The following is a 24,820-nucleotide window of genomic DNA, read 5'->3' as shown; positions in this document are numbered from 1 at the left end:
CCAACACACGGAAAAACTTCTTTACGGTTCGGGTGACAGAGCAGTGGCACAGGCTGCCCAGGGAGGTTGTGGAGTCCCCTTCTCTGGAGATTTTCAAAACCCGCCTGGATGCAGTCCTGAGTAATGTGCTCTGGGCAATCCTGCTTTAACAGGGGAGTTGGACTAGATGATCTCTAGAGGTCCCTTCCAACTCTGAAGATTCTGTGATTCTGTGACTCTGTGAAGATCAGAGATTTGCCTGACAAGCCACTCAACCTTCTCTGTAAAAATGATTTCGCCTTTCTCTTGTCTAGAAATCCCAAATCTCTGGTGTCCCAGTGATGCCCCTAGAAGTGGGGGGTCAATGGCACACAGAGACCTCAGGTTCCCAAATCCATCCCACCTCCCTCCCTTAGCAAGGCACATGGCACCTGTGCACTGGAGGGCTAACCTAGATTAACCCCATTGAGTGAAGAACAGAAACACTACTTTAGAAACTACCTCTTGGTGTTGTGTTGGTGGATACTGCAGCTTTTTTTTTTCCCTGCCAAAGATTGCACGAAGAAGAAAAAACTGGAAAAAGGATCTACCAGAAACTCAAGGAATCCAGCTTGATGTCTCAGGCAGTGGATCATCATTACTTAAACAAGACACTGATTGAGAAGATGTTTGGGGGTAAAATGATGACAAAGATCCGCTGCTTGAAGTGTCTGAATGTCTCCTCCCGAGAAGAAGCCTTCACAGACTTGTCGCTGGCTTTCCCCCCACCTGACAGGCATGTGCGTGGGAGTATGTCTGTTTTACCAGTGGAAGAAATTGGCCCACAGTTTATTGAGCCTCCTGAAAACCCAAATCAGCTAACAGGGTCTCCCTGGATCCAGAGAAAACCCCCCGTGGCCGGAGAACCTGCAGCCCCACTGATGCTGGTGGAAACTTTGGGTTTCCAGGAACCTGGAGAACCAACAAATCCCTTAAGCAGTGATGCTGTTGGCGTGGATGCAGCCAAAGACCCTCTCTCGGCTTTTGGGGAACAGGCATGCGGTCCCAAGGACTCTAGATCTGTCCTGGATTTAATTAATTATTTTCTATCCCCGGAGAGACTGACAGCAGAGAATAAATACCACTGTGAGAAATGTGCTTCTTTGCAGGATGCTGAGAAGGTGGCAGAGCTGACGGAGGGTCCACACTACCTCATCCTCACACTGCTGCGGTTCTCCTTCGACCCACAGACTATGAAGAGGAAGAAGATCTTGGACAACGTCTCCATCCCCGTGGTGCTCAAGCTTCCCATCCTTGTTGCCCCGGAGGAAACTGAGGATGTTTGCCAATGTGGGAAGGACAGAGCTGCTCCAGAAAGTGGCTTCATGTCTGTTGTGTATGACCTCTGCAGTGTGGTGGTGCATTCGGGCATCTCCTCTGAGAGCGGCCACTACTACTGCTACTCCAGGGAGTGCACTGACACCGTCCCCCACGGGCAGCCTCGGGACGGGACACCGAACCTGGCCTTTGACAAGCAGCTGGACTTTGAAATTCAGTGGTACCTTTTCAACGACACCAGGGTTTCCTTCTCCTCCTTCGAATCGGTCAGCAACGTCACCTCTTTCTTCCCCAAGGACACTGCCTACGTCCTTTTCTACAGGCAGCGGCCGGGCAGGAAGAGCTGCCCGCTGCATGAAGCCCTGGCCGAGGCTGGCCATCTGCACGGAGAACCCTCCCTCCATAAGGACTTGATGGAAGCCATTTCCAAAGATAACATCCTCTACTTGCAGGTAATTCCCGCTGCCGTGCACAGCAGGGTGTGATCCTGCGGCCGCCCGTCTCACCAGCCACGTTCCCACCCATCCGGGCAGCAGCAGGGTCGCGTCCTGCAAATAAATCCATGTGTGCAGATATCCTCCCGCTCCCTGAAGCCAAATCCCTTTTCCTTTTTAGCACCCAGTATAAATGGGTTGCAGTGTCCCAATGAAATTGGGTGTTGAGGTTGGTGCGAGACAACTCGTGGCTCTGCTCGGGGTTGACTTGCTGTTGCCTGCCCCAGGCAGCTCTGCCTGAAATATTCTCCTAAGTGCCTGGGAAAGGTGGGCGAGCTGGGAATACAAACTAGAGCAGATTTCATTCAACTGGTGGAGTTCAACGCTTTCCAAACAGCAGCATCCCGTAGAACATGAGCAGCACCCAGGGCAATTTGAGGAGTCCCTCCTATCTCAGAGGTGTTACGGAAGGGCTGTTTTTTGGTCACTGGAGAGATGCGATGCTTTGCTGCATCCCTCCTGCCAAGCTCTAGAGGTGACCATATGGCCTTCTCACCCTGGTTTAATTTGGAGGAGGCTCCCAGGGGCAACCAAACAGACTCCTGGTTCCTGGGGGAAGGTGGGAGCATCCCCCTACCTGGGTCATTTAGCTGTAGATATCCTTGTGTTATTTCTCCCCCCTTCTTTCTCCCAGGAGCAGGAAAAAGAAGCGAGGAACAGAGCTGCCTACATTTCCGCCTTGCCGAAATCCCCGCTGTGGTGGAGAGACTTTGACAGGGACAAGGATGATGACAACTCATCAGGGGGCTGCAGCCCGGCAGCAGGCGGGGGTGGATCTGGTTCCTTTCATGGACTTGTCTTCTAACCAATGAGTTAAACCAGACAGTCAATGTCCACGGGACAAACCCAAAGCCAGGGGCTCCTCTTCCTCACCCTGATGACAGCAAGCATCTTGGAGGAGGATTTGGGGAACATTACAATGGAATAGGACTCAGGGGCTGATTTGGAGGCGCTTGGAGGGTCCCATCGCTTCCTATGCACTTGGTCTTCACGCCTTAATGTAACTAAGCTAATGCAGAGATGAGCAGCTGCCGACAGCTCGGAGAAGTGCCCTTTTGCTTCAGCGTAGCCTTGTCTTGCCTGCTGTGAGCCATGGGGAGGGGACGAGGACAGGGATGGGGATGAAGAGGGACTCAGTGAGGCCCCAGGGATAGAGGTGTCCCATGCGCAACCTGTCTGCAGCCCTGCCCATGGAGCTGAGTCGGTTTTGGGGGGATCTCTGCTTGGTTGTTGTTGTTTTTTTTTTAAATGTGGTTTTGAGAATCCACTTTGTCACACCTGTAAAGGTAGAAAAAGGCTGAAAAGGTTGAAAAATGCTGAGCAGACAACATGGCAACGCTGATCTGGTGGGGCCATGAGCTTGCAAGCCTGCTTGGTCACAGCGACCAGTGGCAGGTTGACCAGAGGGATTTTATGCAGCATTGCAAAGCACCCAAAAGAGCCCGAGGGGCACAAACCCCTCCAGCCAAGAGAGACTGACCTGGTCCAGTTGGGGTTTTTTGGGCTCCAGCAAAGCCCCGTTGTGTCACTGGTGACCTCTGGATGCTGCTAGTGTACACGGCAGGCCCAGACACACAGCTGTTTTTCCAGATGTGTCTTTAGGACTTGGTTTGCCTCTTTCTGCTGCTGTCATCTCATGGCTTTCTGGGCTGGATCTGCCCTTTCAAACTTGGGCTTTCCTTTGGGATACCTTGAGCTGAGCAGCAAATGACAGAGCTCCCCTAAGCCCACTAGCTATTCTTTTAAAATGCTGATTTGCAAGGAGAGTAGCCCAACCAGATATATTCTATCAACCCAGTATAAATACATACTATGTAAACCAATGTATTGTATAAATCCATAATGGGACAGGGGCTGATTTTGGTGGCAGGAGACCAACCCTGGCAGCGTGTCTACAGGACATTGGCTCCTTCCCATGTGCCTCCCCGGCCATTGTCCCTGCCTGCTCCTCCCTTGTGCGTGTAGTAGAGATTTCTCCAGCTCAAGTGGCAGAGACTTGTGCCTTAGGTCCTGGGTGCAGGGCCTAATCCTGACCGTGGGGTATTGGGGTGGGAATATTGTGTTGCTGTGAAAGAAAAGGCAAAGCACAGACATTGCTACGGAAAATGTGAGCAGAAAGTCTGCTAGAGAGGACACTTGGGATCAAATCTCTGTTGTATACTATCATATTCTTTTATTGACTTTCCTATATATAAATAAAGGAAATTAATTAATTCAACACAGAGGCTTAGTGTCTTAATGCAATACTCATAGCTATTGGGTTGATGGGTCAAAAAAGAGATGGGGAATCTGATGGGAGATGAGCATCCAACCTCATGGATGCAGGACAACCCTGCAGAGTGGTGGCTTGGAGGAGGGGAGCAGGCAGAGGTGGGATGTGGAGACCCCAGCCCAGAGTTGGGTGCCCCCTGAATGCAGATCACAATCCAATTAGTGGGGTTTTGTAGGGTGCAGATTGTGTTTGTTTGTATTTAAGTCCACTAGACTTAGCGGTGCTAAGAGGTAATAAATATAGAGTCACAGAATTGTTTCAGTTGGGAAAGACCTTTAAGATCCTCAAGTCCAACCATTAACCTAGCACTGCCAAGTCCACCACTATGTCCCTCAGCACCATGTCTACACGTCTTTTAAACACCTCCAGGGATGGTGACTCAACCCCTTCCCTGGGCAGCCTGTTCCAATGTTCGATAACACTTTCTGTGAAGAAATTTTTCCTAATCTCCAATCTAAACCTCTCCCTCCTAAATATGGTTCTGTAGCTGAAGATATACAAAAAGTACAGTGTTTCCTGTTATTATTAATAGTATTTTATGAACCTCCTGTCCAAAGAGGTTGCTGAAATGTTTTATGTTGCTGTCATGCCATCTCCCTGCTTTGTGCCGGAGTGTCACCTGAAGGCATTTTCTGAGCCACGTGCTGGATGGTGCTTTTGCAGGAGACTGTGTCTGCCTCGTTGAGATCCTAATCTAAATGATCAAGGCAGATAATCAACCCACCAAGGAAAACAGAGAGGCTGTATCACCGCTGCGCTCTTCCCTGAATATGTCTTGTTTTTTCCCCAAGATTTTCTGAGATGAGCAGAGGAAAACTGCATGCAGTGCTCAGCATGGATGGCAGCCTGGATAGTTTCAACAGCGTAATGAGGCGACCTGGTTTGATCCCTGTTCATTTCCTAGAATTCTTAGCACTGGACTTCCCTGATCATCATCTGTCAACTGAGCCGTTGACTGTAACTCCTTCGATGCAGCCATACAACCAGTTCCTTATCCATCGAATGGTCCATCCATCAAACATGTATCTGATTTAGAGGTAAGAATGTTATGGGGGACCCTATCAAAGGCCTTGCAGAAGTCTAGTATAGCATTATTATGGTATGTTACTATCTATGCTATACCAGTTACAGTATATACTATATTAATAGTGTTAGGAATAACAGTAATATTTGTATATTTAGCTGGGGAAGGACTTTTTACTGGGGCATGTAGTGACAGGATGAGGGGGAATGGCTTTAAACTGGAAGAGGTCAGGTTTAGATTAAACATTAGAAAGAAGTTTTTCACTTTAAGGGTGGTGAGGCACTGGCACAGGTTGCCCAGAGAGGTTGTTGAGGCCCCATCCCTGGAGGTGTTCAAGGCCAGGCTGGACGTGGCCTTGGGCAACCTGGTCTAGTGGGAGGTGTCCCTGTCTATGGCAGGGGGGTTGGACCTCGATGATCTTCAAGGTCCTTTCCAACCTAAACCATTCTATGATTCTATGATATGGTATATTGGCAAAGTATATACTATAGTATATACGATAGTATGGTCCGTAGTGTCACATGTGCGTCTGGCCAAGGAGAGCCCACAGTGGAGTTCTCAACTCCAGGTTCAGGATCCCAGATGTGTTGCAGATGTGAGGTGATACTATTGTCTAAAAAGGGGGTTTCAGGGGCTGTGCTGTAGCGAGGTGTCTCTCCCCAGGTGTCTATTTTTTTTTAAAGTAGATGTAAGTGTCTTCAAGGAGGGAATTTGAACTTTTAACTCTGGGGAAAATAATTCTTTCTTTTGCTTAGGTTTTATGGGTGATTTGGTGTCCTGAGCTGGGGCTCACAGGTGCCGAGCTGCTGATGGGCCAGGAGGGCAGTGTTTGTCCTCACTCTGCACATGCCAAAGTGTATCCTTGGAGCAGATATATAGTATGAAATTCACTTTAGCAGCTGAAAAACACACAGTTTGGGTTCTGGTACCAGGAAAAACCTTAACTGCATCCTAAGGGCCCTCATTGCACGGACAGGACACGTGAAGCTGTAAGAGATACTTGGCAACATGCTGAGAAGATGCTCTGAAAGCTTTAAAGGTGCTGCATAATTGAAATCGATCCATTCATTAATTCCCCCTTTCTCTCCCCACTCCGAATCCATGCTGGGAGTCACCAGTGAGAGACGCCTTTTTATTATCATTCTTTTATTTTCCCGTCGCTTTCCTGCTGCATATACAGTACTTAAAAATGAGATCACCTTCACGTCAGGCATGTACCATGTTTATTAACAGCAAAAAAAGTATTATCTAGGCTTCACTCAAGACCAATTTACAGGATAAATAATTGTTTCAAATTACTTTAAAAAAACCAAACAACAAAACCCCAAAGAATAAATTAATAACTTAAGTGATTAGCTGTCCACAGTGATTTGAAAACTTAATAACCATTCAAACAGTGACACCACAAGAAGACACGTACTGTACAGTTTGCCACAGATTACTCTTGTCCTTCCTTCTACAAATGAAAAAAAAAAAAATTAAAAATACTCCTCTTTAAGAACAGTCATAGGCTTTGAAACACACAAAACATCCCCGCGAATTGGCTGCCGACGCCCCTTCGCAGCAGGTTAAGAAACAAAGGGAGAAAACTACCCTAATTTGGCTGGGTCTGTTCCCACTCAACGATTCCCAAAGTCAATGGGGACCCATTGACTTCGCCAAGGGCTGGGTTGACGGGGGATGTAACTACTCTAAAGGTTTGGTCCTAACCCTATGGGATTCATCGGCGGGCTCCCCGTGGAGCCCAGGGTCCTGCTCCTTTCCCCTCTCCATGACATGCTTCAGCCACCACGTCCAAAGGGCCCTCAAAGAAAACCTGGTATTTTCAGGGTCAATGTGGCAGCAGAACGCTAAAACTGTGCAAATGGCTTTTCCCCCACCTCCCTCGCTCAGCAGAAAATCCTGTCAAGATTTTTCCACCTTGGTAATTAAGGATGAGGGGTTTTTAATGAGTTTTGCAGAGCGGGATGTGCTGTGTGTGCTGCTGGGCGTGACAACGGGGTAGCACCACATGCCATCAGGCCATTGCCTGCAGACTCAAACTAGCTCTTTGCATTATTAATGTCAATTTATTACACCTCACAACACATCTGTGACGTGGGGAAATAAGTACTAAAAATCTTCATTTCACAAGCCGGAGAGAAAGTGGGATACAGAGAGTTCAAATGAACCCCCTCATCCCACCCAAAGATCAAGTGTGGTGTCACCCAAAGAACGACACTAAAAATGATGGCTTCTTGTCTTCTGGTTTTGGAGAAAACCTCTCCCATATAGTCAACCCATTGGCCTACAAACGCACCTGTTAAATTTTAGCCATGGACTGCACTGAAAATTAAGAGACTGCTGATTGGAAGCAAGTCCATCGAGAGGTTCTTTTAGCTCAAGAGATGGAGCCACATGGCCCAGCTCCTGCTCCAGATGTTGCTGGCCGGTGTTGAAATTTGGACACTATGTGCCAGGACCGGCTTGCCGTGGGTTGGTGGGGGGAGAGTTGTTTGGTGACACCTTGCTACATATCCACTTTTCTCAAGAGCAGCCACTGAAGTAGCAACCTGATTAACAGTACAACTCTAGGAGTTGCGAACAAGGAGATAAAATTGTGACTACAAGGATGAGACACCAAGGACAAGCTGATGGAGGGATAACTGCTCCAGGCCATGGAGAAATCATGACCAAAAGGTGCACAGCTCTACCTGCAAAACCCTCATTAACAGTTGCAAGATCGTTGTGTACACGTGGACAGGTTGGTGCTTTCTGGGCAGAGAAGAGAGGCACGTAGAGTCACCAGGGGCCCTAAACTGGTTTATTTGCCCTTGTGATTTGATGCTGGACTGGTCCCTCTGATTTTCTGGATGGCTTTTTGATGGCCATGCATGTCCTCTGGCTCAATCCCTGGCTGCATTGGGGTTAGGCTCTGCTCTTCGTCCTTCCCATTACAAGTGGGGCTTTTCCATAGGCACATCCCCACTGCGCTCATCTCATCCAGACAACATCCCTCCAATGGAACACACAGTGCAGTTGTCAACTTTTACATGGAATAGCAATGTCACCAGGTGGAAAACACTGACACAATGCAAACGTGACTTGAGGAAACCATCCCCTTATTCCTCTTCCAGAACAGGAAGATCAGACAGGACCTGGGAGCTACTTAAACATCTTCCTACTGAAGTCCATCACTGCATAAGGCCTGTGCGTGGCTCTACCTCTCCCAAAGAGCCATGCTCAATGGTTGGCCAAAAGGAGCCGACTCTTTCTAGTATGCTCAAGGGACTGGGGACCTAGAGTGCAGGGGCTGGCGTAGGGCTCCAAAGAGCCCTGGGTCAATGTCTATCCTAACAAATTTAGAGGTTCCCCCAGTTGCTTCGACTATGTGTCTGTGTCCTGGATGACTTGCCCTGGGCCAGCCAGCCCTCTCCCAGGTGCAAGGGATGGCCCCAGCGTGGATTAGGCCACCTTGCTGGGGAGTATGGCCTTAGGGGTTGCGCTGTGCCTTGCCACTTGAGTTCATGGCTGGAGAAGAGGCCCTGGCCCTATCTAGGATGCTACAGGACTCTAGGTCCTGCCTTTGGCCCCCTCCCTTACACAGAGGAGTCCCCACTCAGCCCCAGCAGCACAGGGTCTCAGGATAAATCATGGGGGAGAGGTGTCTCTAGTCCCACTCCCTGCTCCAAGCAGGGTCAGCCATGGGGTCTGACCGTCTTGCTCAGGGTTTGATTTAGTCTGGTGTTGAAAAGCTCAAAGGATGGAGATGGCAAGACCTCTTGGGACACCCTGTGAAGCCACCCTGTTGCCCCACTATCAACCCAAGGGAGCCTCAGCGCAAGGTGCCCCCCAGCATGGCCAGATCCATACCACCCTTCTGGTAAGGCTTCTCCTGCCCAGTTCAGTACTGGGCACATGGCCCCCAGGGCTCCCTGGAAGCCAGAGCACTGAGACATCACGTTGTCAAGCAGAGTGATCTCCTTGAGGGTGAAGCATCCTGGCTAAGTCCCAAGAGTGGTGAGAGCTCCCTTCCCACCAGCGCATAGCCTTTAACAAGCAAAACCCCTTTCCGCAACCCACAAACCTTCTCTGTAGATCGGACTCAAGACTCACACCAAAGGAGGATATGGTGAGGACTAAGACTCAAATCTTGCTGGCAAACACTCTTGCTGTCAGTCCTCCCAACCTCACGTTGGACTAGATGACCTTTAAAGGTCCCTTCCAACCCAAACTGTTCTATGATTCTATGTTCCCCCATATATAACCCTTGTCAGTGGCTGGTGGGCCTGGGTCCAAATCCATCCCAATTAGCCCCGAGTCAACCCAAGCTTTAGCTACCTTTCGGTTTTGTCTCCGGAGTTGGTCCTATCTGCCAGACACTCAGCTTTGCCCCGGCACAATCTGCACTCACAAGTATTTTCTTTCTCTAATTTGAGACTAAGCCTAAGCCTGGCATCCATTTGGAGCTGGAAATGTATTTCCCACCGAACGCTCAAATGTCAGTTGAGAGCAAATCAGCTCCAAGGCAGCTCACTCATCTCACCAGACAGAAGAACCATGAGCAGCAGTCACACACTCACAGCAAGGGATACACACTTTTGGAGACGTCTGCCTCTTAAACCACCAACTTAGTCATTTTAAAGCTTAGGGAGAGCTTTGAGCCATGGCCCTTCATGGTACTTCATAAAAGTAAATACTGAGGTCATGATGCCTATCCCACAGACAACCTTTCTCCACGAGCGTGCACACACACACATGCAAGCACACCCCTTTTCTTAAATGGGATTGCAGAGCTGAAGAGCAGGCTCTGACATGAAGACTCAAGCCACTTTGAGAGCAATTAAAATGAATCATTTGCAATGTTCTCTGTTTCCTAAAATATCTATTTCTAACAAAAGAATCAGTCATACTTGAGCATCCAAGTATAGAGTGGACGCGATAAACTCAATGCCTTCAGGACAAAGTTCTTGGCAGCCTGTGTAATTAAACCAGCTGCTTTTCAATATGGTTTAAGAGTAAATACTGCACAAACATTAATCATCAGGGACTGCTGTAATTGGCTCGGCAACCGTCAGGAATGATTATTTCCACTGCAGCCATTGATTACTTAACGGCTTTCAGGAGGGGTTGATATAGTCATGTCTATATGGCAATGCATGGAGTCTATAGGCTGCTACTTAGTTTGAAGGGGCTCTTTGCTGGGTGCTCAGCAGAAAAAAAAAAATAAATGGAGGAATATATCTGTTTCTGGGAAAACACAGATCTCACTGCAAAGCAAGGAGGGACCAGCAACCAATAGTTGCAAAATAGCTGCTCTTGGGCTGTCTTGGTCCTTGGTCTGCCAAAAGCAAAGGGCCAGTTACTGGGGATGCTCATGAAAGCAAATCATCAACACAGGAGGGCTGAGCCTGGGAAAAGAGCTGTCCCACGCCAGTGCCTGCCCCATGAACAAATATAGACATTTATGGCACATGGAGAAAAAGGACTGGTTTCTCCAGTACCACAAAGGCCTTTTCCAATCTTAATTAACACTTTGGATTAAATGCGGAAGTGGGCACTGGATGCACTTAGTCCCAGAGCAGAAGCACAGGGCACCAACTCAGCAAAACATGTCCCAACCCATTCTGTTGACTCTCGAGCCACTGACCATCAGAAATGACTACTGCTGCTGCCTCCCCCTCGCCTGCCCACTTTCAGGGCACTTTTGGGACTTGCTGAGCTCCCTCATCTCCCATCTGGAGAAAAAGACTCAATCCAAGCATGGTTTAGGACTTGATTTCTCCAGGCTTTTGGTCCAGTTCAAGATTTTTTTGGCCTGGAGCTGGGCTCAGTTTGATCTCGAGAATAGTTGCACTGTTTTTCTAAGGCAAATGCAAAGCCGCATAAAGGGCTATTCCCAAAACTGCTGCTGCAATCCACCGTGGAGGTGGCTGAGTTTTAGTGTGATAGGAGGAGAACAGCACAATTTTGGCAGGGAAATACATCCAGCGTGCACCGTAACCCTTCTCCCCCAACCTCATCTTCCTCTGTGTCCGTCTAGCAGTTTAGAGGATTGAATAGGAAAAAAGTCAGCTTCCCGCTTGAGTCACATTTGCTTTTTGGTGGGAATGGGGAGCTCAATCCCAGCTGGGTGAGCACACACTTCAGTGGGCTCTGGATCAGGCCCAATGTTTAGTGTCCCCTGAGGTAAAGTGTTGAAAGGGGCTATAGAAATACAAAGCGCTGTACTCTGGTCTTCATTTTATTATCTCACCATGCAAGCGTGCAAGCCCCCAACAAGAGACAAAGGCCCTTGCAGGCTGTAACACACTCCCCGATTTTCAGAAAGCATCTGGCTGTGCTAAATCTTCCCCTTTGGGTATTTTTTTTTTTCTCCTAGATGATCGTTATTTTACCATGAGCATTAGGATATTTGCTTCATTATTCCTGTAAAAGGCCAACGCTTCAATGTCTTAAAAGGTTCGTCAGAGCTTTTCCATTAATATCCTTCCCTTTCATGGCACATGAGAAGAAAATATAAATGTATTTTACCAGCACACAGCCCTTAAGGGACTGGTATCCTATCCCTGCGTGGGTGACGTCTGGCCCTTTCCAAACTCAGGCCAAGCTTAAACAAATGTGTTAACACTTAAGCATCAATAATCAATACAACTTGGTGGTGGTGGTGGAATGTAGAGCCCGTGGTGTTGGGAGGGGTGCAGCTTGCAGAGAGAATAGCTCCAGCTATTTAATAAATATTATTACCTAATCTTTCTAACGTCTCCTTCGTTTGGCTCTCGGTTTGCGGTTGGCCTGTTTATCCCTGTCAGCGCTCACTGTCTGGCAATCAGGCTGCTCCGTGGCAATCATTAGTCCTTCCTGTTTTCATGAGATCATGAATTATTATCTCTGCAACAAACTGCCTCTTCCTTCTCGGCTCTCTGCGCCTGGCAGCTGCCTGGGGAGCGATCCCAAAGCTTGGATGTGTCAAGAGTGCTGGCAAGGGGCAACAGCAGATTCCCATCCATAATTAGAGCCTAGGGTCGTAAACGTCAACAAGCCCCATTTCTGTGTTGAAGAAACATTGCTGAAGACGGGGAGAAAATATCTAGTCCAGCCCTTTGCACCCACCACAAACCAACCATAACGCTACATTAAAGCTAATATTGAAACACCTTGCCCTGACTCTCCTGACCAGCCTCTTCCCAAGCCTAAGGCCTCACCATCAAGCAACATTTCAATTACTCTGTCTCTTTCCTCCAAGATACACCCCACTGGACCTCCTCACCCAAGACCAACCTCTGCAGTACAGCATCCGCCTTCTCCCGGTCCTCGCAGCAGCCTCCCACTCCCTTTTTGTTACTCATCCTTGTGCCAGTCCAGATATACAGGGTCTCCAGAGCCTCCCTGTGCTCCTCATCCTCAACCACAGAGCTTCTCATGACAGCCAGGGATGTAGGACTCTCACTATAGGTTTCTTTTGGAGCTACAAAGGGCAGATTTTGGTTCTTAGGGACAGATTCCCAGGCAGTTTCAGATAGGCAGTGGGTCAGGGCTTAAATTCTGCCATCCAAAGAAAATCTCTCCAGACCATTGACTTTGAGAGATGCTGGAGAGCATCAACAGCAGAAGACACCCCAACAAACTTGGCTGTTTCACGCATGCACGCATGTGTGTGAGCATGTGCTGGCACATATGTGTGTGTGTATGATGGGGCAAGTCCTGGGCTTCTAAGTTAGCTCAGTGGGACAGTCTGGATGCTCTTCAAGCTCCTAAAGGTTAACAACCACAACCAAAACCATGGGGGCTGTCCCGCCAGGAGGAGCATACCCCTCAGAGGTTTTGAACGTATTATTTACAAGAGATGGGACAACACAAGTGATTTCAAAAGGAACGCTCCTTGCTCAGTTTTGGGACTGGGAGGAGGCAGAGAAGAGGGCAACCATAAGGAGTGGGGAATAAGAGCTGGGGAATGACGTCCTATGAGAGATGCTGTGAATCTGCATGGCAACAGTTTGGGGGTACGGTATGGAAGAAGACGGGGAGAGATGATGCAGTGTTAGCACATACAAGGTGGCTTTAATAGCTGTAAGCAAAAGATGTGTAGGGTGAAACCTGGTATTGCTAAGTCGAAGCTCCTGGATAGCGCATCCAGCAGCTAAAGCACAAACCTAGCCACCGAACATAGTTGGTCTTTATCACTGGCAAACAGTATCCGCCAAGTCTTCCCCTGAAATTAAGTTTCTTTTTGCCATAAAAGAAAAAAAAAATAATAATGAAGACCCCCTCCCCTCCGCAGACAAGTCTTAGAAGCCCAGCCCAAGTGGAGCCGGCAGCCCGGCAGTGCCCCAGAGGGGGAAAACCACCGAGACATTTGCCTGTTTCGCCGCCTGCCCCAAGCGCTACTGCTTCGTGCTCTTGGTGGGCTCCGAGGACTGCCGCACATCAGTCCACTCCTGCATGGTGCTCTGCAGCGCCTGCGTCTTCTCCTTGTCCACTTGCACATAATCAACCTTCTCGTCCGAAGCGACCGATGAGGTGGAGGGCTGCAGGGAGAAGAAACACGGCCACCGCCTGGTCACTCATCAGCTCCCTGCTTTTCCCTTCCTGCAGTAGCACTGTGGGTGCTGCAAGTCCACTGGCACCTCCCCTGCTTTCTTGCAGACTCCACAGCTCAACACCCTCCCTCTAACCTCCCAAAAGGTCTTGGATGAAAGATTTCAGTCTGCTCTGCATCTTGCTTGCATGAGACTGCAGTGCAACAGGAGTGCAGAAATAGCACCCAGGTCTCCACCTTCCCACCAGCTCTGGGACACGAGTGTTTGGTTGCAGATGTGGTATCTAACTGCTGATATTGCAAATTCGGAGTTGCATCTTGCTCATTTTCTTGTAAAGAACTCAAGAACTCTTATAGATACACACAAAAATCCCAGCTCCATCCCTTCTTAGCTGTGCTGACTCTACACACCTATGGCACTAGTTTATTTTCATCCCCAAAACAACAGGTATACTGTATCTGTATACCGTAAAGAAAGAGATACTTTTTTTTCTGTGGTTTCTTGAGTCCTGGAACTTTGTCTGCCTCTACAAGCATTTCAGAGGACCCCCCAGCGGCTTGCAACTGAAGCCAGATGAGTTTTTTTTTTAATGGTCTAAAATGACCTTTCCAGGTTGGGATATAATTTAAATTGGTAGTATCTGCAGCAATATTGCAGGGCAGAAAGAAACAATCAAGGGACAACTGTCAAATAATAAAAAGACCTAATCAGTGGGATGCTTTGCCTTGGAAACAAGGTGGTGTTTGAGAAAGTTAAGGCCAACTCACAGGTGGTCCCCTTTTCCTTCACCATCCCCTCGTTCAGGTGCTGCTTTGCTTGAGATAGTCTCTCCTTCCCCTTCCCAGTCTGCTCAGGGTGGCACCCAGCAGGACCTGCTTTTGGTCCCTCCCCAGCCCACTCTGTCACCCCCAGCTGTCCTCTTCATCTTGATATGTGGCCTTGCTGGGGAGGTTGTGAAATCTCCATCATATGAGACTTTTAAGCCTCATCTGTCACCTCAGGAGAGATGGTTTCCTTTGGATGTGGGGATGTCCTGAGGTCCTCCCTTGCCCTATTTTCCTACAATTCACTATGTTTGCTTCCCCTGTGTATGAACCTGGAGAAAAGTCACCACCATCTGGGTCTTTAGGAGCTTCCCCTTCCACATTTCCTCAGGACACTTGGTAGAGGCATTCCATTCCATACCCATCTTCTCCCCACAGCTCTTTCTCACCAGGCAATGGCTTGGTCAGCTCAACATAATCTAGCTTTTAAACATCAGTTTTACTTTTTGAAAGCAGTTTGTACTTTTCCTGCCCAAACGGCACCCTTAAAAGCACCTGACTGGCAGGAGACAGGTGCCCAGCATTTTCTGAATGAGCTCCTGAAAGTATCTCCAGTGGAAAACCCAAGTCTGGTTTTGGAGAACTTGTTGTTCTGGAGGAGGTAAAAAAAAAATAAAAAAAATCTGATACTTCTTGGAATATCTCCTGACATCTTGGGAATATACAATCTCCAGCTGAATTTCTGGTCCAGCACAAGATTTCCAATCTCCAGCTGAATTACCGGTCCCATCAGCATCCCTGAACCCCTGCACATCCAGGCTTCTGGTAACGCTTCCAGCAAAGCTGCAGACATGCAACAGAGACCGACTCTGACCTAGAATAAATATAGCAGCGGATCTGCAGGAAAAATCACGCCTCTGAGCTTACTGTGTCACTTAACAACCCTGCCCAGGGCTTTGGACCATGCTGCTGCCAATGTGCATAAAAACCCTTAAAAAACTGCATCACTTTTAATCAGAAGTTTATAAAATGCCCCGTACCTTTCTGTGTGGCCCCGGTGAGCTCGGCTGGAAGTCCAGGGCCAGATAATCCACACTCCCTGAACTCTTTTTAGGCGCTGGGCTGTTGGTGCCACTAGGAACAGGAGAAGCAGAAATGGGGTTTTGCTAATGCAGGGAAGAGACAGGAGAAATAAGGAGGATTAAAATGGGAAGAAAGTCAAAATGGAATCAACACAAATCTGGCAATGAAATGCCTCGGTGGCACTTTTAATAGAGGTCACAGCCTGGGTATTTGCTCACCTGCCTCTGGGACGGGGCGTGCAGAACCTCTGAGGGACTATAGATATTGTATATTGAGCTAACATATATTTCAAGCTCACACTCTTGATTTTATGTATCGGGGCAGTTCTGCTGCCTTTGTGCTGATTTTGCTCGCACGCCTGACATCAGACATGGGCTTCAGCATTTCCCAGGAACCACACCTCAGCAAGGCCAGCCCAGCCCTGGGATCTTCACTAATCCCAACCACGCTACGCAGAGCGCAGATTTCCTCTACCCCCTTAGTTACACAGCCTCAAAAATATGCTTCAAGTCAGCAGCTTTGCAAAGAGAGACAAAATCCCCTCCCTGTAAGGGCTGCCACTCCCTGCTGCTGCTCTGATAGCCCCTGCCCTCCACACAAACATGATGTCAGCAGCTATTAGGGGAAAAAAATCCTGAAAAAAATCAGCTTAAATTAGGAAAATACACCCTGACAGCCCATAGATGTTTTTATCCCTTCTTAATTCCTGGCAAAGTAGTTGATACATGTTTCTGCTCTCATATACAGTTAAAACCCCAATGGGACATGTCATTTTAGGAATGAAAGCCCCTGTTGCGCTCATGTAGGGATATACATAAGGGTGTACACCACACAGTGCTATCTGAGCACTTCCATGTCATGAGCCAGGAATGTGTTTGCAGAGCTGGGGAACGTATATGTCCTTGCCAGCACCATATATCTTAGCTGTGGGGCCCTTACCATCGCCACGTAGTTCTCCTCGCTGTCTCCCGAGTCAGTGCTGGTGATGCTCTGGGAGGAGACAGGGCGACAGTATTGCAAAGAGCCGGCGTTGAAGCTCTGGCTGTAAGAACAAGGGTCAATGTGTTAGTGATGGCTGCAGGTGCTGCTTGTCCATTGCCAAGGAAGAATGGGAGAGGGCAGCACCTGATGCATTCAAACACCACCATGCTCAGATCTGGGGACCGGGCATGAAGAAGAACCGGCAGCACTGATGTTCTCCAACCTGACCTTCCCACGGGTCAGAAATCACTGGGTTTGGTCTTCTCATTTTTTTCTTTCTAGGATGTTTTAATAATACCTTGCTTTGCTATCATAGAATCATAGAATGGTTTAGGTTGGAAGGGACCTTGAAGATCATGTACCCATAACTCTCCTGCTATCAGCAACATAAATTAGGGTCCGTGAACTCTTCTATCTCACAGGAAATATTTGATTGTGGAGGATGCAGGGCCAACCTCGGTGAAGCTTCTCACCTCCAGCCTCACTGCAGCTCCAGGATTTGTTTACCATGCAGGGTCCTGTCCAAATTTTTTGCTGAAAAACAAAATCTCCGAGGCATTGCCTTGCTTTCCATTGGCCAAATCTAATTATACCGAATAACATAACGTAATCAGCGTCTGGCATTAAAGCTCGCGTCTTAAAAAGCTATTTGTTGCCTTGCAGTAAAGGCAGGGTCATATGATTAGCTGATAAGAGAAAAATCCATTAGCTTTTCCGAGGTCGGACGTCTTGTCAATCAAACCCTGCTCGCTGTTTGCCCGTGCAGTGATTTCAGCACACAGCGCTCATGCCCTGCAGTCAGTCTCCACACAATCCAATTTATTAGAGGAGTCATAGCAGCCAGGCTTTGCTTCTGCCTTTCGTTGGACAAGATCAGACCACGAATTAGCAGCAGAGCTGGAATTGTGCGAATCCTGTTATTTTTGGCCAGCAGACTTTGCTCTGAAGTGCTTTGGTTTCATTTTGCAGGCTTCCCTTGGGCTTGGCTTTGCTTTCAAGGCAATCAAAACACACCTCGGTCAGACCCTGCGAGTGTCACCCTGCGTTGTGAGACTATGGAGAGGTTTTTTGGGGGGCAGAGCTGGATGTGAAACCGTGCCCCGTGCCCGCAATGCGGCTGAGTTGGGGTGGCTCAGCTGGGTCACGAGTCGTGGTGGGCCACAGGTCCTGTGTCAGAGCCACAGCTCTCCGGGCGGTGTCAGATCCCAGAAATAGGAAATGTCTTCAAGGGATCTTAATTAGCTGCTCGGCCACATGCTGGGCTTTCATGTGAAATCCAGACCTAAACAAATTTATCATCCTGCCACTGGCTGTGATGTGGGGACTCAGGCCTGTATCAGGAATAGTATGGCCAGCAGGACTAGGGAAGTGATCATCCCCCTGTACTTGGCGCTGGTGAGACCCCACCTCGAGTACTGTGTTCAGTTTTGGTCCCCTCACTACAAGAAGGACATTGAGGTGTTGGAGCATGTCCAGAGAAGGGCAACGGAGCTGGTGAGGGGTCTGGAGCACAAGTCTGATGAGGAACGACTGAGGGAACTGGGGTTGTTCAGCCTGGAGAAAAGGAGGCTGAGGGGAGACCTTCTCGCTCTCTACAGCTCCCTGAAAGGAGGTTGTAGAGAGGTGGGGGCTGACCTCTTCTCCCTAGTGAAAAGTGGTAGGATGAGAGGAAATGGGTTCAAGTTATGCCAGGGGAAGTTTAGATTGGATATTAGGAATTTTTTTTGCACTGAAAGGGTTATCAAACACTGGAATAGGCTGCCCAGGGAGGTGGTGGATTCACCATTCCTGGAGGTGTTTAAAAAAAGGGTAGATGTGGTACCTGGGGACACGGTTTATAAGTGGTTTTGTCAGGTTAGGTTAATGGTTGGACTTGATAATCTTAAAGGACCCTTCCTACCTCAACATAGCTGATGAGTGACCTTATAGTCATATGATTCTATGACTCCGGCTCTTAAAACTCTTGACAGAACTCAGGAGGGGTCCAAAGGAGGAGCCACTCTACTTCAACAGCATCTGACCCAGTCCTAAGTGTGACCCTGATGTGACCAAGGAAACCCCTGAACCCCAAATCACCCAGTGTGGCAGGACATTTTAGGAAAGAATTACTCTATAAATCCCCCTCTTCCCGGATAGCTCCTGCTGGTCCCTGATGGGGGTAGGATGTTGGGCAAGGTGGACTTTCAGCCCAACGCAGATGTTAGCATGGCACGAGCCAGCTCTGCAGCTCCTGTTTCTAAAATTAACAAACAACACAATGAGGGCTGAAGGGATCATCCAGCTTTTGGGGAAATTCAGCTCTGCATCCAAAGCCTGGGCTCACTTCTAGCTTGATTCAAGATGGCCCATGAGAAACATGCCCCTTTGACAAAGAGAGATGGTGGGAAACCTCTGCAGTGGGTGGAGGCAGAAGGGCAGACGACATCCCACTTACACTCAGCCAGTGATGCTTAATCCATGGCAGAGGTGACAGCATGGCTACATGTGGACACCAGTTGAGAGGGAGACCAGAGATCCACTCTCGGAACAAAGCAAGAATTCGTACCCCAACCATTACTCACGTTGGCCTGGACCAGGATTTTGTGACTGGCGATTTGAAGGGAAGCTCATCGATGACAGTGTTGTTCCTCAGGTCCAGCGGCGATGGCTTTGCTGGGGAGGGGAAAAGCCTTTATTAAGAGGTAGCATGTTCCTACAATTCAGTGTCCATGACTGGAACGAGACGGTCCCCAACAAATTGTTGGTTGCTTCCCATTCTGTTAATGAGCTCCCCAGAAGCTGTGATAACCCTTTAGATGAGGACAAGACCAGGCTCTGCCAGCCCTGAGTTGCCTCCCACCACAGCATTTCCCCATATGGAATGGGAAAGGACATCTGCAGGGTAATGTGAAAGCTCTTTTCATCATGAGTGGCTCATTAGCTGGAAGAGAAGACCACTGTGCTCCAGCCCCAGCCCTCGCCTAGCATCTTGATGGGGTTAGATGCTGACACCCTAGTGATGGGAGCCCTCCTCCTTGGCATCTCCTTGGTGACCTGTTGGGCAATGGTTTGGGGAGGGATTTAGAGGATGTAGGCAAAGCCCTGAGGGAAGAGCTGTCTAGATTCAGCCAGTAGGAAACAGTAGGAGAAATTTGGGTAATTTGAATACAACACAGAGATTTTGGGGTGGAGCATGGGGAGGGGTGCAGGCAAAGGGGGTGAGATCCTGCCTGTGACATGCATCTCCGGTAAAGGCCAGAAGGGTTTGAGATAGGTTGTTCAAGCACCACAAAAGCTGCATTTGCACCATAGTCCTCCTGAAAGAGGAAGAGGACGGGGAAAATCTGAAGGTCTGACTGTGCTGGTGGTAGCAGATCACACCCCACATAGGACTCTATTAATTGTGTGCACAAGACAACAGATGTAGTGCAAAGTATTACAAGGATAGAAAGGTTCCTGGGAAGATTTGCCCACAAACAAGCGTTCTTACCTTTCCGGTCAGGTTTGAGGTTGCGGTTGACTGGTGGGGGCTGGATTTCACTCAACCGTCTGTGGCACTGTGCCATGGCTCCTCCTTTATGCACAGGGAGGGTGGCTGAGGACAACCCCACCAGGTCAAAGTGATGCGGCCCAGGGCTCATGGGGATGTAGAGATTTTGGGCATTGTCGTTGGCTTTCTCTGTGTGGATCAGGGGTGAAGAACCGGGGTTCATGGGGACGTAGTTGTCCTCGGAGTCAGTGCTGTGGGAGCGGGCCACCGCTGCCTTGGCTTGCTGGGGGACAAGCGGGAGGACATGTTGTGAGCATCAGACACTGCTCAACCCCATCCCACTATAAACACCTTCATCTCATCATCACCGAATACACACCTGAGGTGGGACCAGCTCTAAAATCTCAGCACAGAGGGTCAGATGGTCTGTGCCCTCCTTGGCCATCAGTTTGCACTGAGAGGGTCTGCCTCCACTCTTACCAAGACATTGCAACAGCCTGAGGGAAAGGTCTTAATCGCCCAGACTTGAGCTTCTTCTCATGATCCGTGTGAGCTGTAGAAGCATGCTTAACCTGGAAAGTTATTTTTCCCTGGGCTCTGGCCATGACTAAAATGTAATATGAAAGGCTGCTTTAATGTCATTTCCAGCTCAGGAAGTTTTAGAAAGTGCACAAAAGAGGCTCTTCTGGCAACATGTCAAAATTCAGCTCAGCAGCATCCCAGGCTTGCAGGAAGAAGCCAAACTCCCGGGCGCTTTTTTTTTGGGTCAAAGCTCCAGGCAGATACACTCTGTGGAAGGACCCAAAGCAAAGCTCTGCATGCAGTGCTGGGTTAGGTGGTTGGCCCTCCATCTCTAGTCTGAAAGCCACCATGGTGTTAACTGATGCCAGTAATAAAACCCTTCTTGATTTATCTCTGCAGGACTGGGCTGTGAGGTCCCACCTGGAACTGACTTGTCTCTGAATCTATAGAAGTGCAAACAGTACCCATAGTGTGGTGGCCGATACCGAGGCCAACTCACCAGGTAGGAGTTGTACCCGTCGTTCATCGACTCGACTGACTGCACAGCGCTGCCGCCCCCGTGCTGGGGGTATTCGTACGTCTCACAAGAAGAAGCTGCAACACAACCACAAATGCACAATGCATCCCAGCGCAACTTCTAATAAAAGGGACCCCTGAAAACAAAGGTACTGGGAGGGAGGTATCTATCCTTGATGACACTGGTGGGAAGATGTGGTTTTTAGCCCATCACAGACTCCCTGCTATGCTCCCTCCCAATTAGCATCTCTCTGATGTGTCAACATAACTGCACGTGCCACACGGACCTAACCTGGTTCTGTCAAAGTGCTGCAAAATCCCAGGGGTAAAGACGTCAGATAAGGTAGATCATGGTGACAAAACTGGGTTAAGGGAGAGCTCCGTTACAGCTCGCTCAGCAGACGTAAGAGCTAGCAGCCTCCGTTAAGGGGAGGATGGGGTGAGGATGGGGTGAGGATGGGGTGCTAAGCACTTAGGCTGGTCTATCTACTGCTGAGCGTGGGTCTGATCTCAGCCTAAATGTTGGTATTTAGGTAGGAGGAGATGGAAGAGGCATTTCAGGGAGCTGTGTGTCATTTACAGTATGTTTTCTCTCCAACTACCTCTTCTAAGTTACTTTGCAACTACATGTCATCCTACGCACAAGGTTTGGAAAGGGCATGTTCATCCATGGCCCATCCATGGCCAATGGGAAGGGTGGCTCCACTGCACTGGGGATGATGGGACTTGGAAATGTGCAAAATTACGTCCCTGTCTGGTGAGCAAAATCAAGACAGCTCCAGGCTGAAGTACCTTCTGATCAACCTGATTATGAATTGAAGTAAAAGCAAGTTAAAATGGCTGAAATCACTGAAATCTGGTGAAGGGCTGCATGGGCAAGCAGGTTTGGGGGTTTGATTCAAGGCACAACACAGCCAAGAGCCAGCTGAGCAGGTCTGGTGGGCAGAGCCCTGGGGATGCCTCTCCATGCCTGTTGCAGACAAACAACAGGGCCAGATCCTGATCAGGGAGAGCTTCTTTGTGCTCAAGCCCCTGATTGATGCCAACAGCCACCCCAACCCTACCACAACCCGGTGGGACTGACCTGTCCAAGGCTGCTAGATAGGAGAAAGCCACCCCCAGCTCCCCATCCCCAAATTCACCTCGGTGCAGCCTGCTGTTCTCCACTGCTGGAAGCGTGTTTCTCCGGGGAATGGTGGCTGCCATGGTGGTCAACCCCAAGCTTTCACCAGGTTGGGGCCGTTGGGGCGGGCTGCCCCACCGCGGCTCTGTTTGCCCGGGCTTTGGGGGCCGCGGAGGTGGCGCAGTGGGTGAGTCGCTGGCGGCCAGGGCCAGAGCGTTGTGGTTCTTGTCCAGTGTAAATGTCCTGGGGATCTGGTAGACAGAAAGCGGGGTGCCAGGGATGTCATAGGAGTCTGTGGAGAGCTCTCCAAACTCCTTGCATAGGGTGTTGTTGGGAGTCTTGTAGGTGTAGACCTCCTCGTTATCTGTTTCGGAGCTGGTGAGGCTTGACTTGGGGTGGGTGTAGGAACCAAAGGCGCGTGGGAGGTCGTATGCACTGTCCCTGAACTCCGAGTTGTGCCGGCTGGGTTTTGGCAGGCTGTAAAAGCCATGGAGCTGCCCGCCAACCCCATTGACGCAGTGCCCATTGCCCTGCGAGAGCTTCTGGACCGCTGTGTCGCTCCGCATGAAGAAGGCAGACCTCGTGGCTTGGGAGAAGCTGGCACTTCTGCAGAGGAAGGAGAGAAAGGGGCTGAGATGGGGGGAGAGCTGGTTCTGGGGTGCACCGAGCTCTGCTCCCCGTGTTTGTCACCTTCCCGACCCGCATTGCCCAACCCCAGGGCAATGGGAACATCTCAGACCCATCCAAACATGCCCACAACCCATTTTTATCCTGAAACACCTTCAAAATGCATCTGTCATGGGTGGAAGGTATATGCACCCAGCTCCATGATAGGGCTACAGGCAAGAACAAGCCTTTTATCCAGACATAAATTGCTTCAAAAGGGCAATTTCTGCACCAGCTGACAGTGATCCAAGACACAGCTGTGAAGAGCCACCCCATCAGCATTGCCATCACATGTTGGCCGTCCATCCGCAGCACAGGAGGGAGGCTTACTGTCACCTATGCCTTGCAAATGTATTTGAGAGGGACTGGAAAAATTCCTGATGGGAATTATTTCAAAGCCTGCAGCCATGCCACCACCCTGCCCTCTTCTAAGGAAAGCCCTGGGGAGGTGAAGACAGTTCCCAGGTGGGATTTGGGGTTTGCCGCCCTGATCCACAGTGGAGGAGGAATGAACTTCAGGGCTGAATTCAGATTTATAAAAGCCCGTGAGTCCCCCAGGGTGAGCAGGACAGCGTGGTCACTAGGTCTATGACTTACTAATGATTCTTCTATTTGCACTGCGGTCACGCCCTGGGACACTAACCAGGACGGAGGGGAAGCATCAGGCAGACTTCAGTCCTCTAACAACTGCTTGTTAGCCACCACTCCTCTGCTGATTCCCTTCAAGGTATTTTATCTACTGTTTTATCCCTCCTACTGCTTCCTCTTTCAGCGCTCCAACATTGCAGAAGATGATGAGGCCAATGGGCTTGGCTTTGTGCACCCATAACCTCAGCAGATGACATTTTCTTGAGCCAGGGGATGCCCGAATTGGCCCCTTGGGACTTTTCTCTCCCCCATCCTCAACCCCTGCCACTATGAGGCAGGTTCCTGTCCCACAAGTCTTTGGGAGACAAAAGGATCGCTGTGGAAGTGCTGGGACATGAGGGCAAGATGTGGCAGAGCAGAGCATGGGCGATAACGATACCTTCCCCAAGCTGGCTGAAGCAGTGTGGGAGACGAAAACACAGCAAAGATCCTAAAAAGGGTTCATAGAATGATAGAATGGTTTAGGTTGGAAGGGGCCTTAGAGATCATCTAGTTCCACCACCCCTGCCATGGACAGGGACACCTCCACTAGACCAGGTTGCTCAAAGCCCCGTCCAACCTGGCCTTGAAGAGCAAGGTTACCTTGCCAAGAAGAGCTAACGCATATGCACCAGGAGAGGGTGAAAGGTAGTCTTGGGCTGGGTCTTTTTGCTCATAGAGGTATAACCATGTGTGGGTCAAGCTTTTAGGGACCACACGCTTGCAGCCAGAAAGGCCTCAGCCAGCCCCATTTAAACCTCTCCTGGTGGAAAAGGGTCCTGCCCTATATCAATCACCACGCTGGGAAAAAGCAAAATGGTTATGGAGGTGGTTTCCAGTTGCAACAAATGACTGAGGAAGTGCCAGCCCTATGGGAAAAGCTGGGAGACGCTGGTTGATGCCGCTCTGGGGGGATTGATGCTCTGCAGCGACAACAGAGACTCTGTTTCATGGAGCCAGCACGAGATGGCGCTCAGAAATAGGGCTTATTTGGGGAAAAAAACAAGTGATGCTGCCATACGACAAACGAATCCTTGCCGCCTTTGGAGCTCAGTCTGCCCAGGAGACGTTTGGGCTCTGGCAGGGTCCTTTCGGCCAAGGACTTGAAGCATCTCATGGGTTAATTATCCAGCATCACTCGCCAATTAGCTACTATTACCCTCATTTTATGGATGAGTAAAGTAAGAGCTCTGGAGCTGAAAGGAGAGGGGATTCCCAGCAGTCCTGCAGCCTGGCCCCATGCACTGGGCATCGATCGGGGGGTGATTATTTCTGGCCCAGTTGCAGAAGCTGCCGCTGGCCAGTTTGTCTCTGCAAAGCATCAGTGCTTGCTCCCTCCTTCCCAGTGTCCCAGCCGCGGTTGGGCTCTCGGCGGGTGGCTTTTAGGTAACCTCACAGCTGGAGCGTCAGAGGGCCTTTTTTTAAACACTGTTCCATTAACTCCATCTGAAGTTAATTTTTTTT

At 49.4% G+C, this 24,820-nt stretch overlaps 2 protein-coding genes across 2 annotated transcripts in view; one reads left to right on the top strand and one right to left on the bottom strand.

Moving 5' to 3' along the window:
• USP35 (ubiquitin specific peptidase 35) overlaps nucleotides 1-2,595 on the top strand; it is a 17,257-nt gene extending 14,662 nt beyond the window's left edge. The window contains 2 exon segments of the mRNA XM_009881213.1: nucleotides 533-1,748; nucleotides 2,425-2,595. Coding sequence (XP_009879515.1) covers nucleotides 533-1,748; nucleotides 2,425-2,595 — 1,387 coding nt within the window.
• Nucleotides 2,596-12,953: 10,358 nt separating this feature from the next.
• GAB2 (GRB2-associated binding protein 2) overlaps nucleotides 12,954-24,820 on the bottom strand; it is a 39,608-nt gene continuing 27,741 nt past the window's right edge. The window contains exons 3-9 of the mRNA XM_009881212.1: nucleotides 22,083-22,669; nucleotides 20,924-21,018; nucleotides 19,903-20,185; nucleotides 18,995-19,085; nucleotides 16,392-16,494; nucleotides 15,410-15,535; nucleotides 12,954-13,593 (exon numbers count right to left, since the gene is read on the bottom strand). Of these exons, the coding sequence (XP_009879514.1) occupies nucleotides 13,450-13,593; nucleotides 15,410-15,535; nucleotides 16,392-16,494; nucleotides 18,995-19,085; nucleotides 19,903-20,185; nucleotides 20,924-21,018; nucleotides 22,083-22,669 (1,429 nt within the window). The 3' untranslated portion in view covers nucleotides 12,954-13,449. The remainder of the gene's footprint in view (nucleotides 13,594-15,409; nucleotides 15,536-16,391; nucleotides 16,495-18,994; nucleotides 19,086-19,902; nucleotides 20,186-20,923; nucleotides 21,019-22,082; nucleotides 22,670-24,820) is intronic.

This window comes from Charadrius vociferus, unplaced genomic scaffold (genome assembly GCF_000708025.1).
Source record: "Charadrius vociferus isolate BGI_N301 unplaced genomic scaffold, ASM70802v2 scaffold1, whole genome shotgun sequence".
In the NCBI taxonomy this organism is placed as follows: Eukaryota; Metazoa; Chordata; class Aves; order Charadriiformes; family Charadriidae; genus Charadrius; species Charadrius vociferus.
Note: the sequence above shows the minus strand (reverse complement) of the source record. Positions and strands in the feature narration are given on the sequence as shown.